The following is a 12,660-nucleotide window of genomic DNA, read 5'->3' as shown; positions in this document are numbered from 1 at the left end:
CCAGGAGGTTAGGGATGTGGGTTTGGTTTGTTTTTCTTGATGTACCCTAGTAGCTAACACAGTGAGGGTGTAGCAGCCATTCTAGTGGCATCTGTTGCATGAATAAGTAATTGAACAAATGCATAAACACTGTGTATTTGCTTACTTAATAAATACATAATATGAATTGGTAAGATAACCATACTTATTCCTATAACTGGAATAAAACTATACAAAACCCATATAGGCTGGCAAGCAAGGAGCCTCTTCCAAATGTTGGTCATGCTACTGGTTTGTTTTTTTTTTTAATATTGTGACAGTACCATATATTCATTTCAGTCAAAAGTACAAAAAGATAAATTATGAAGAACAAAATGTAAATGATCCATAATCATACCCCCTAGGAAAATATGAGTAACAATCATTTAGGACAGTCTGCTCTGAAAATGGAGTGGGCAACATGGTCTTGGGCATTGTGAGAGCTCTGCACCAACATTTTAAAATTATGCCTTTATTTACCTAACAATCCAGAAGAAATTTTTAAAAGCGTATTTCGGATAATTTGAACAGCCACCTCATAGTCAAATATTTCCATGTTACTATAGGAGTAACGGCCTGAGTTTGCAAACACGTGTAACTGTGTTGGTGCTGAGTTCTCTAACTTGGCAATGCTTCCTCCCTGTGTGAGATTTCTCAAAATGGGGTGCACAAGTTTAGGGTTTCTGACAAACATACTCCAAGTTTGGAAAACATTGTTCTCATCTATTTTTACCCCAGTCATTTCTCTAAGCTGGTGGTTCTCAAGATTGGGAGTCGGGGGGCATGAGGAGGGAGGGGAGAGTTTGGATGTGCCTCCCTCCAGGAACATTAGGCAAGATCGTTTGACCTTTTGGTTGTCACAGTGAAGTGGAAGGAATCTTACCAACATCTAGCAGGTAGAGGCCAGGGATGCTGCTAAACATCCTAGATTGCACAGGACAGCCCCACAATAATGCATTAGTACTGTGAAGGTTGAGGAATGCTACTCTACATGTAGATTTTAATAATTTTTGTTGTTGTTTTGGCTTTACAAAGTTGAGCTTAGCCTTTTGTCACCTGTACTTTCTGCCTAGCATTGCACTTCCCCACATCATGATGTCTTCCAATATATTTTTGGCAAGTCCTTCTGTTAAATGGATGTACAGTAACTTACCCAACCCCATGCTGGGACCCCAGGAGAGGGGGTATCAGGTCTGTCTCACTAAAGCCCCACCCCCAGGACCAAACCTAGCCTGGCACAGGGTGGATGCTCAGTATCTTTTTACCCAGAGTTGTTGAAAGAGCCCATCACCAGGGACTACCCTGATGGTCCAGTTGTTAAGAATCTACTTTACAAGCGAGGGGATACACGTTCGATCCCTGGTTGGGGAACTAGCATCCCACATGCTGGAAGCAACTAAGCCTGCAGTCTGCAACTACTGAGCTCGCAAGCCTCCATCTGCAACTACTGAGCCCATGAGCTGCAATGAAAGATCCCACATGACAAAATCACAATCCCACATGCTGCAACTAAGACCCAACACAGACAAATGAATAAATAAATATTTTTTTAAAAGAGCCCCTCACCAACTCTTAAGCACTGCAGATTGCTTCTAGATGAACAGCCACCATAAAGCACTTTGCTAAAGCTTGTCCTTATTTAGTGTCCTACTTCAGCAGAAAGGACTATAAGTGGGAAGGGTGGAGGGAGTGGAAGAACGTGTAGCTAAACGCCTTGGATTGCAGCTATTTATGTTTCTACTTATGTGTGAAGTTTTGGATTCCAATGAAATTTGTAAAATTAAGTCAAACAAATCTGTAATTAAACATAATTGTTACTCTGGATGTATTCCCAGAATCATTCCATCTCTTTGGCCTAGGAGGAAGTGTGTCATATAAATTAATTTGAATTTACTATTCGATTTTGTCAGAACTGTCATTCCACAGCCAAGGGTAAGGATAACCTAATAAGTCAGCAAAGACAAATCGTTGGCCACAAAACTGGACAGTGATGAGACGATGAACACAAGTTAAGTGATAATCAGAACTGCCTCCTAGACACGGGCAGTTCATGCATTTTAACACCTGCTCCTCTGTGCAAAATGGGATTCTTACCGGGTCTCCCATTTGCCCCTTCACTCCCACGCCAGGATTACCCTGGAAAAGAAAACAAAACAGAAACTCATTGCTTTTGAATATTAAAGAATAACTATAAGCAAGTAAGACTTCTGGTTAGGTAATTTGTTGAAGTATATTAAACAGGGCTTCCCCAGTGGCTCAGTGGAAAAGAATCTGCCTGCAATGCAGAAGACCTGGGTTCGATCCCTGACTTGGGAAGATCCCCTGGAGAAGGAAATCACAACCCACTCCAACTCCAGTATTCTTGCCTGGGAAATCCCATGGACAGAGGAGCCTGGGGGGCTGCAGTCCATGGGGTCGCAAAAGAGTCAGACGCGACTGAGCAACTAAACAATGATTTATTAAATACTTAGGGAATTTTAGGCCCTTGGCTAAGAGGAGACTCTGCCTTGGGCCCGCCGGTGTAATAAACTGCACTCCACTAAAAAAAATAAATAAATAAATAAATACTTGGGAATTTTAAAGAGGGAAGACATGATTCTGACAAACATCAGCAGTCACTTATCTTGTTGGACATGGACTTCACTTGTGTACCTTACTCATGGCTGCCTACCTTCAAGCCTGGACTCCCAGCGGGGCCTGGAGGTCCCTAAATCAACAGCAAAAACACACAAATCACTCATCAGTCACAGAAATCGGAATGTGGCCTTGTTGGGTGTCCCAAGCTCTTCTTTAGGAAACCCTTAATTTTGAAACATGCACAATGGACTTCCTACCACAGCTGGGCTGCTTGTCCCTGCCTCAATGCCACCCCCAGGGGGGATCTGTGCTTCAAAATGGACTGGCTTTCATAATGGTGGGTGTGCGCTGATTCATCAGGTCTCACAAAGGACCCACCTCTGCATGACCCAAGACTGCAATTCTGCTTTCTCCTGCTTTATTTAAACGTCAGGTCAGGGCTTCTAGAGGAACAGCATCAGCAATGCGGTACTTACTGCTAACCCAGGTTCTCCTGGGTACCCTGCTGGGCCTGCTGGGCCTCTCACTCCCCTTGATCCCTAAACAGGAGAAAAATCAGAGCCTTTGTTACCAAAAACCATAAGCATTGTTCTTGCAAGAGCGACATGTAATCGCAGGTAGATAAAGACCTTGAAGAAGTCAGTTCCAGACACACGTGCCCTCTTGGGTCGTCCTGGACAGCAGCCCTGACAGTTGGGGAAAGGGCACAGAGTAGGCAAGCAGCAGTGCTCAGGTGGGGGTGCCTAACCCCTACATTTGAGATTAAATTAAGACCCAGAGATCAGAGAAAACTTGTTCCACATATAACTTTAATAGACATCAAGATGCTTTTAATTGCCGGGAGAAATATCAATAACCTCAGACAGGCAGATGACACCACCCTTATGGCAGAAAGCAAAGAACTAAAGAGCCTCTTGATGAAAGTGAAAGAGGAGAGTGACAAACTTGACTTAAAACTCAACATTCAGAAAATGAAGATCATGGCATCCAGTCCCATCACTTCATGGCAAATAGATGGGGAAACAGTGAGAGACTTTATTTTGGGGGGCCCCAAAATCACTGCAGATGGTGACTGTAGCCATGAAATTAAAAGATGCTTACTCCTTGGAAGAAAAATTATGACCAACCTAGACAGCATATTAAAAAGCAGAGATATTACTTTGCTGAAAAAGGTCCATCTAGTCAAAGCTATGTTTTTTCCAGTAGTCATGTATGGATGTGAGAGTTGGACTATAAGGAAAGCTTAGCACCGAAGAATTGATGCTTTTGAAGTGTGGTGTTGGAGAAGACTCTTGAGAGTCCCTTGGACTGCAAGGAGATCCAACCAGTCCATCCTAAAGGAAATCAGTCCTGAATATTCATTGGAAGGACTGATGCTGAAGCTGAAACTCCAATCCTTTGGCCACCTGATGCAAAGAGCTGACTCACTGGAAAAGACCCTGATGCTGGGAAAGATTGAAGGCAGGAGGAGAAGGGTACAACAGAGGATGAGATGGTTAAATGATATCACCGACTCAATGGACATGAGTTTGAGTAAACTCCAGGAGCTGGTGATGGACAGGGAGGCCTGGCATGCTACAGCCCGTGGGGTCACAAAGAGGCAGACATGACTGAGCAACTGAACTGAACATTAAATTAAAACATTAACGTAGTTATACTCTATTCTTTCAACATGCCCAAAAGATCAACGTGAATAGGAATGTCCCCAATTCAAGATCAAGGCAATTCAGTCTTCAACAAAATTCACAAGGAAAGGTAATAGCTGGGCAGTTCTAGAAGTATGAACAGAGGCACTCTGTTCTCCAGCTCACCCTGCCCACATCCGATGATTTGTGAGCATGCAGTGGCATTCCTCTCTCCTAGAGGATGAACAGCTACTTATTTTAACATCAACACTGAGGTATCTCATTGAAAACATAGCAATTAGCTTCCAGAGTAGGAAAAGAACCAACCTGGGAAATAATCCCATCAACAGCCAGAAGTCACCAAATGAAATTACTGTGAACCATTAGGAGGCAAAATTGCTTTCAGTTTTAATCTTGTGAACATTGATGAATTGGAACAAGTCTAATCACTGAATTACATATTCCAGGAACAAGAAGATGGTGCAAAATATTAAACACCATATACAATTACTGATTCAGCAGGCAAAATTGCTTTCACTGGACATATATGATTTAGGTAGTTTCAAAGAGGTACATTTTCCTAAATATTAAGTGACTGTGGCTACCTGAGCAATACCAAATGATCACTACAAGACCAAAGAGGCAGGTAAGCGGGAGCCAGCTGAGATTCAAGGATGGCTCTGTGGGCCTGTGATCAGCACAGTCACGTAGGGCCTTGTGTTTGATTTAAAGCTCTGCTGTCATCATCTTGAAATCTGTAATAATTTTTGAACAAGAGTGGGCCCTGCAAGTTTAGGTAACCTGTCTTGCTAGTGGGGTTGTTGTGGGGACCTACTAACCCACAAGCGGGGACCACAGGTTATTTGAGGAGCAAACAAGCTCAGGGCCTGCCCCGAAGACTTACTGGTGAGCCGGGAGGTCCTGGGTCCCCTCTGTCGCCCTGCAACAGTAGCAGTACATTGCATTAGAAGAGCAACACTGTTCCCCTAAAACACACAGGACATAAAAGAAGAAACACACACAGGCAGGAATTGTCTGGACAGTCCGTGCAGTTTGTTCAATTTGTCAGCGTAGGACAGACAGCTGTGGGTAGGGCTCTGTGAGGCGCTTTCCTGATTTTATTCTTAAGCCCCTAACTGCATTTCTACTCAGTCAAAACCAACCAGAACCAGGGAAAGATCGCTGAAGTCGTGAGGACGTGGAACCAATGTGCAGGGCGGGAATAGAGACACAGCGTAGAGAACGGACATGTGGACACACGGTGGGAGGGGAGGGTGGAACGAATGGGGAGATTAGGGCTGAGACACATCCACCACCAGGTGTAAAAGAGACAGCTAGTGGGAAGCTGCCGTGAGCAGAGAGCTCAGCTTGGAGCTCTGTGATGACCCAGAGGGGCGGGATGGGAGGTGGGGTGGGGGGAGGTCAGGAGGGAGGGAATGTGTACACATACATTCCCTTTGTTGTACAGTGGAAGCTAACACAACATTGCAAAGCAACTATAGTCCAATAAAAATAAAATATCAATTTTTTAAAAGGGGATTTCATCTTTCATTTCTAAAGCCTCACTTGAAAGGTTCCATTTCATCAGCGATGAACCATCTCTCTTCTGACTGGCAGACCTTGGCTGCCTTAACGGATGCTTTGTTATCACCCCAGAGCAGGTGTAAAGGGAATTTGTATTGCAATTCTCTCACACCTGCCTTTGCGCTCATCTACCGTTTCGTGACTCTGTCCTGAGACTTTACCTACCTTAAAAAAAAAATCAAGGGGTATCTATTCTCTTGAATATGGGCTTTTTTTTTTTCAAAACGTAAAATACACTGTAAAACATAAATATGGTAAAATTTAATATTTCAACCATTTTTAAGTGCATAGTTCTGTGGCATTAAATACATTCACCACGTTATGCAGCCATCACCAGCTTCCATTGTCAAAACTTTTCAGTTCCTCAGTGGAAACTTTGTACTGATTAAATATGAGCTGCCTAGCCCTCTTCCCTCCAGACCCTGACAAACATCATTCCACTTCCTGACTTTATGAATTTGACTACTCTAAGAACCTCCTCTAAGTGGAAATCACCCATTTTGTGTCCTTTTGTGACTGGCTTATTCCACTCAGCATAATGACCACAGGGTTCATCCCTGTTGTAGCATTCCAAAGGAAATCTCAGGCCATGTGTTTTCTGCATGGGTTTACCTGTATGGAAAAAAAATTCATTTGAAATCCACCCTGATCATAACGCTTACCTGCATACCTTTAGTGGTACCTAAAATGAACACTGAATTTCCTTTTTCTCCTTTTTCTCCTGGAAGGCCCTGAAAACAAAATATTCACTTGAGAGAAGAAAAGAGCATATTACTATTTCTGTATTTTCTTTTGCAACTGAAATATTACCAATAAAATTACTGTTATAATCATATTTCACTAGCAGAGACTATTTTATTCTCATTATTATTATCATCCTCAGTTACTCATATATACTTATTCAATATTGCTTAAGATCTATTAAGGAATCTCCTAAGATGGAATATCTACTAATATATTCATAAACATATTACAAATATATATTATACATTATAAATAAATTATATATTTATATAGGTTATACATAATGTTAATACTTTATAGCTATTTTCTAATTATTCAGCAGGAAAATTGCATTTTTCCTTACAACATAATGTACATATAGCACTTGGATTATTCTTATAAGTAAATAACATTGAAGTTGTCAGTTAATAATTTATGCCCCAGAAATAGTAAAAAATTATTTTATCCATTTAACAATTTGTATTCAAAACAAAGCCTAGGTACCCTTTGTAAGATTAACTTTTAAAAAAGATAACCTGTTTCTTTCAGAACGTTTTTGCATGTAGCTGCAAGTTTGTTTACTTAGAGTAATTTTTACAAGTGAACAAAACAGCTTAATGTAAGTTCACCCCAAAGTTTCCCTATTTAATATTTTTATGACCAACCTAGATAGCATATTAAAAATCAGAGACATTACTTTGTCAACAAAGGTCTGTCTAGTCAAGGCTATGGTTTTTCCAGTGGTCATGTATGGATGTGAGAGTTGGAATATAAAGAAGGCTGAGCGCTAAAGAACTGCTGCTTTTGAACTGTGGTGTTGGAGAAGACTCTTGAGAGTCCCTTGGACTGCAAGGAGATCCAACCAGTCCATCCTAAAGGAGATCAGTCCTGGGTGTTCATTGGAAGGACTGATGCTGAAGCTGAAACTCCAGTACTTTGGCCACCTCATGCGGAGAGTTGACTCATTGGAAAAGACCCTGATGCTGGGAAAGATTGAGGGCAGGAGGAGAAGAGGATGACAGAGGATGAGATGGTTGGATGGCATCACCGACTCAATGGACATGGGTTTGTGTGGACTCCGGGAGTTGGTGATAGACAGGGAGGCCTGGTGTGCGCAGTTCATGGGGTCGCAAAGAGTCAGACACGACTGAGCCACTGAACTGAACTGAACTGTCCTACTTAATATCTTAATACATGTTAAGTTGGTTGCTCAGTCACTCAGTCGTGTCTGACTCTTTGTGACCCCTTGGGCTACAGCCTGCCAGGCTTCTCTGTCTACGGAATTTTCAGGCAAGAATATTGGAGTGAGGCGCCATTATAACACATTTCTATGAAGCACATGCAAGTTTCAAAGTTAATCCCTGTTAGGCGAGCACTTAACTTTGCTTCCAAATGGAGGTAACTAAAGAGTTTTGTGGTAAATTACACCACCAGTTTCCTTGAGAAATCAGATTTTCTTATACAGACAGTTGTTGCTTCTCACAGTTCCAACACACAACTGAACTGTGTTTCAGTTCCACAAATAAGTTACATCACACCAGTCCTCCAACCAACTGCTTCAAATTTCAGTTACCACTGTGTATTAACTGAGCCAACACATAAAACACAAACATCACTGCTAGCTCAATGGTCCACAGATCGCTATGTAAGTAACAGGTGAACGAAGACCACGAAGGGATCATATCACTCCTTTCAAAGTCTACCCGTGACTGGTCACTAACATCTGTTAGCTCACACACAGCGAAGTATGTAGCTGTGTTGCCCCTGGTTACCGTCCCAGTGAGACACCCAAGTGACATTTCGTGAAAATAAATCATTGAAAGAGAGAATTGGCTAACAAAGATGAAAAGGAAATGAAAAATGCTAATACTGGAGGCGAAATTCAAACAGAATGTAAGTGGAGTTATGGAAAAAAGAGCTATTGTGAGAGTGTTGTCACTACTGTCTTTCAAGCCAGAGGAATTCAGTGAAGGTAAACATATCCATATAAAAGAAGGAGCGGTTGTGACTAAAAGAATGAAGATGTACCAGAGGAAGTGACACAGACAGAAGAACCTCATGGTAAAGAAACTCTTAGAGATATTTCACCACACTGGAAGCTGGTCCAAACTTAGAAAAGAGGGTGATACTCACCAAAGCACAAAAAACCCCTCCACTTCATGTCCTAAGTTACAGGACCAGGAGAAGGCAAGCCCAATTCAAACTGTCTTTAATAAGTTTTTACAAAGAAAGAAAACCCTTTAATTCTCAATGTTTTTAATGTTTTAGATTATAATGTGATAAATAAATATTAGTTTTAAAAATTACCCCTATATATTTATGAAGTTTTAATGAAATATCTTAAAGGTCACAGAACAATAGTAATTTTCCCATTGGATGTTAAGGTTGCTTTGTGTGCCTTTGGATTCCATGCCATTCTTAAAGTCTCAACTTCTGGGCAAAGTGAGGACCACCCATATACGAAATGGGTCAAGGGAAAAAAAAATCACTTTTCAAAGAGACTATTATGACAAACTTCAGTACTGTGATCAGAACAACCTGCTGTGTTAAAGCTAAAATTGAGAACCCTGGTCTCTCAGATGTTCATGGACACTCAGTAGAATGCGCTGTGATCCAATTTGAAGATTTTAAGAAATGTGCATTCACCAGACTGCACTTGCATGTTCAAGGGGCTGAGTTTGAAAACAAATGGTGGTTGAGAAGCTTAACCATGGAAGTTGGTTGTTACTTGATACCACAAGAAAAAGGTGAATATGGAAAATTTTTTTTGAGTTCTGTGTTCAGACCATTTCCACTAGGATCTGGAGCAAAAGGAAAATGCATAGAAGAAAGTAAGATGAAAGTGGTGATGAGAAAACCTTTTAGAAGGAATCTTGGGTGATGCTATTTAATTAGAGAAGCAGAAAGGCTGAAAAACAGGCACAGAAAATCAGTTTTGAAAGGCCAAATCATCTCCAGTCTTTATTTAAGTGAGAAAAGAGAGAAATGGGATATAAGTGGTAGAGGAAAGAGTCATTCTTACTAAAGTTACATTTAAATAAAAGTGCAAACTTTTGAAGGAAAAAAAAAAAAACACTAAGAGCGGTAAAGGTCTCTTAAGTGCTGGATACTGTCAACTATTTCTGAACCTCCACTCCAAACTCCTGTCATTTATTTATTTCTTTTGCATTATGGGGGCTAGAAAGCTAAACACTACATTTCCTAGACTTCTTTGCAGCTGGCTGTGAAGTAGGGTCCACCTGGGAGATGTACTTCTGAGATTTGGGAGGCAGAAATGCGCAAAACATCCTCTTCTGGTACTGTTGATGCAGCCAAGCAGGAAGATAGAAACCTAAGTGTTTGCTGGTGTCTTGAAGTGGGGATGAGAGGCAGTGGTTGAGGTGCAGGAGTAGCTTCTAACTTCTGGATCTCAGCTATGTGTGAGCCCCTGAAATCTTGCAGTGACCCCAGAGTTTTAATCCTCCAACTGTTAATATTAAGTGCCAAATTCCCTGTATTAAATTCCTCTCTGTTTGAAATACCTAGAGGGGTTTAAGCAGCTGCAGTGAACCCTGAAGGATAAACAACCTCAGTTTTGCTAACTGGCCTCCCTTCCCCTACTATCCATTCTCTATCCAGCAACCAGAAACATCTTGGCAGAACATCAGTCAGATCAGATCACTTCCTTCCTTAAAACCATCTAGTGTCTTCCCATGCTATGGAAAAGAAAACCCAGCCTCCTTCCATAGACTGCAAGGCCCCATGTCATCTACTGAGACAGCTGTTATGTCAACTCTCTGCTCTCATCCTCCAATCACCCCCATCCATTCACCAGGCTCCCGGGATACTTGTAATAACTCTGTTTCTTGAACACATCAAGTCTGTTCCCACGGGAGGCTCTTTTCACTTGATCCCCACTAAAATGAGCTGTGGCTGTCTTACTGGGGGGCCTCGTGGGCCAAGAGCTCCTCTTTCTCCTGGCATCCCTGGATCGCCTCTTGAGCCATTGTGGCCATCTATGCCAGGTCTGCCTCTGGATCCAGGAGGCCCTGGGTGTCCCTACAGAAAACAAAATTATAGGTGAGGTATTTTTGCAAGAATATAAAGATTTAAGGCAAGAAGAGAAGGGGACAACAGAGGATGAGACGGTTGGATGGCATCACCAACTCAATGGACATGAATTTGAGTAAACTCCGGGAGCTGGTGATGGACAGGAGGCCTGGTATGCTGCAGTCCACGGGGTCGCAAAGAGTCGGACACGACTGAGCGACTGAACTGAACTGATCATAACAAAACAGTTATGCAATATGCGTTCCCAGATTATGGCCTTTATGACTCATATGTTGTTCAGTTTTGTGAATCTTCCTTTCCCACCCACAAATACTATGTAGTACAGTGCATATGTGCATGCTAAGTCACATCAGTCATGTCCGACTCTTGGGACTCTTTGCAACCCCAAGGACTGAAGCCTGCCAGGCTCCTCTGTCCATTGGATTCTCCAGGCAAGAACACTAGAGTGGACTGCCATGCCTTCCTCCAGGAGACGTTCCTGACCCAGGGATCAAACCCATGTCTCTTATGTCTCCTGCATTGGCAGGTGGGTTCTTTACCACTAGCACCACCTGGGAAGACATGAATTAATTTTCATACACTCCAATTTAAATTCATTTAGTCTGGAATATTTTCAGAGATTTGGGAGGAAATTTTCCTTGAAATCCTTAGAAAGACTCTAATGAATTATAACCATCCCCAAATACCTTTTTCTTCTTTCCTTTGATTTTCATGTTAGAAATGAGAGCTTTAAGCCCACTCCCACCATTAGGACTCACAGCTAGTAAAATATTTCATAATGAGAATAAATTTATTTCCAGAAAATTATACTTGAACTGACAAGTATATCTAGCTCATGTTCTAAAACGTTTTTCTCCAATCAGTTTGAAAACCTTGTAACTCCATGGCTGATTCATGTCAATGTATGACAAAACCCACTGAAATGTTGTGAAGTAATTAGCCTCCAACTAATAAAAAAAAAAAAAAAGAAAACCTTGTTCTTCAAGTAAAGTGTTTTGGTCTCAGAGTTATTACACAAAATTGAAATGCACATATCCTGCCATTTATGAAAATAAAAAGATAAAGAAAAGTTTGCCATTTGCTGTTGTTTTTGTTCAGTTACTATATATCATATAAATACATTAGATCATGTGACTTTAAGGCTTTGATGAGTATCTTCCCCTCCTAAATGGAGAAAACTTAAGGATACTTACAGGTATCCCATCCAGACCTGGAAATCCAGGAACTCCGGTTGGACCCTAAAATCCCAGAAAATAAAACAAAGATATAAAAGTTACTAACTTATTAGATTAACCTGTTGATTTACTTAAAAGCATTAGTAATTAATGGCTTGCTTTAAAAAAAAAAAAAACAACCCTTAATGGGTACTATCATCTATTTTTACATTAAGGAGCTCAAATGCCAACAGTTAGAAATCAGCATTTTGTTCCCTTCTTTTTGTACTTAGGAAGCCAACATGGCAGTATCAGTTCAAAGAATACAATACTGGATAATTAGAAATTCAACTTCCCAGAATCTCTTTACCCTAGAGAAAGAAAACCTTAAAGGTAAACATGGGTAATTGACAGGACCGTTTTTGCACACTCGCACTACAATAAGATTTCAAATTCTCAACAGAGAATAAAGAACAATTTTACATCCATATTACAGCATATTATACAAAGTTTCTAAAGGAACAAGTTCAATACAACAATTGATATGGAATGATTTCTAAGCCATGTGATTGAGTGAAAAAAGACTTGGCATGGTACCTATAGTATCATTTAGGCTTTTTAAAAAGTCATAAAGAAAACCACTCCTCACTGGATACATTCATGTTTTTTCATATCATTTTATGCATTCATTTTATTTGGGGTTGTGCAGGGTCTTCGTTGCTGCACAGGCTTTTCTCCAGCTGTGGCGAGTGGGGACTACTCTCTAGTTGTGATGCTCGGGCTTCTCACTGTGGTGGTTTCTCTTGTTGTGAAGCATGGGCTGTAGGGATTTCAGGCTTCAGTAGATGCGGCTCCTGGACTCTAGGGCACAGGCCCAGTAGTTGCGGTACGCGGGCTTAGTTACTCTGCGGCATGTGGGGTTTTCCCAG

The 12,660-nt window shown here is 41.3% G+C and overlaps 1 protein-coding gene across 4 annotated transcripts in view; it reads right to left on the bottom strand.

The window, feature by feature from the left end:
- The window catches only part of COL4A4 (collagen type IV alpha 4 chain), a 146,156-nt gene that overhangs the window by 86,746 nt on the left and 46,750 nt on the right, over positions 1–12,660 (bottom strand). For all 4 annotated transcript variants that reach the window (XM_043909826.1, XM_043909822.1, XM_043909825.1 and 1 more), the window contains exons 6-12: positions 11,771–11,815; positions 10,449–10,565; positions 6,467–6,535; positions 5,125–5,160; positions 3,072–3,134; positions 2,690–2,725; positions 2,113–2,154 (exon numbers count right to left, since the gene is read on the bottom strand). In XM_043909826.1, coding sequence (XP_043765761.1) covers positions 2,113–2,154; positions 2,690–2,725; positions 3,072–3,134; positions 5,125–5,160; positions 6,467–6,535; positions 10,449–10,565; positions 11,771–11,815 — 408 coding nt within the window. The remainder of the gene's footprint in view (positions 1–2,112; positions 2,155–2,689; positions 2,726–3,071; positions 3,135–5,124; positions 5,161–6,466; positions 6,536–10,448; positions 10,566–11,770; positions 11,816–12,660) is intronic.

Source organism: Cervus elaphus, chromosome 8 (genome assembly GCF_910594005.1).
Source record: "Cervus elaphus chromosome 8, mCerEla1.1, whole genome shotgun sequence".
NCBI classification, from domain to species: domain Eukaryota; kingdom Metazoa; phylum Chordata; class Mammalia; order Artiodactyla; family Cervidae; genus Cervus; species Cervus elaphus.
Note: the sequence above shows the minus strand (reverse complement) of the source record. Positions and strands in the feature narration are given on the sequence as shown.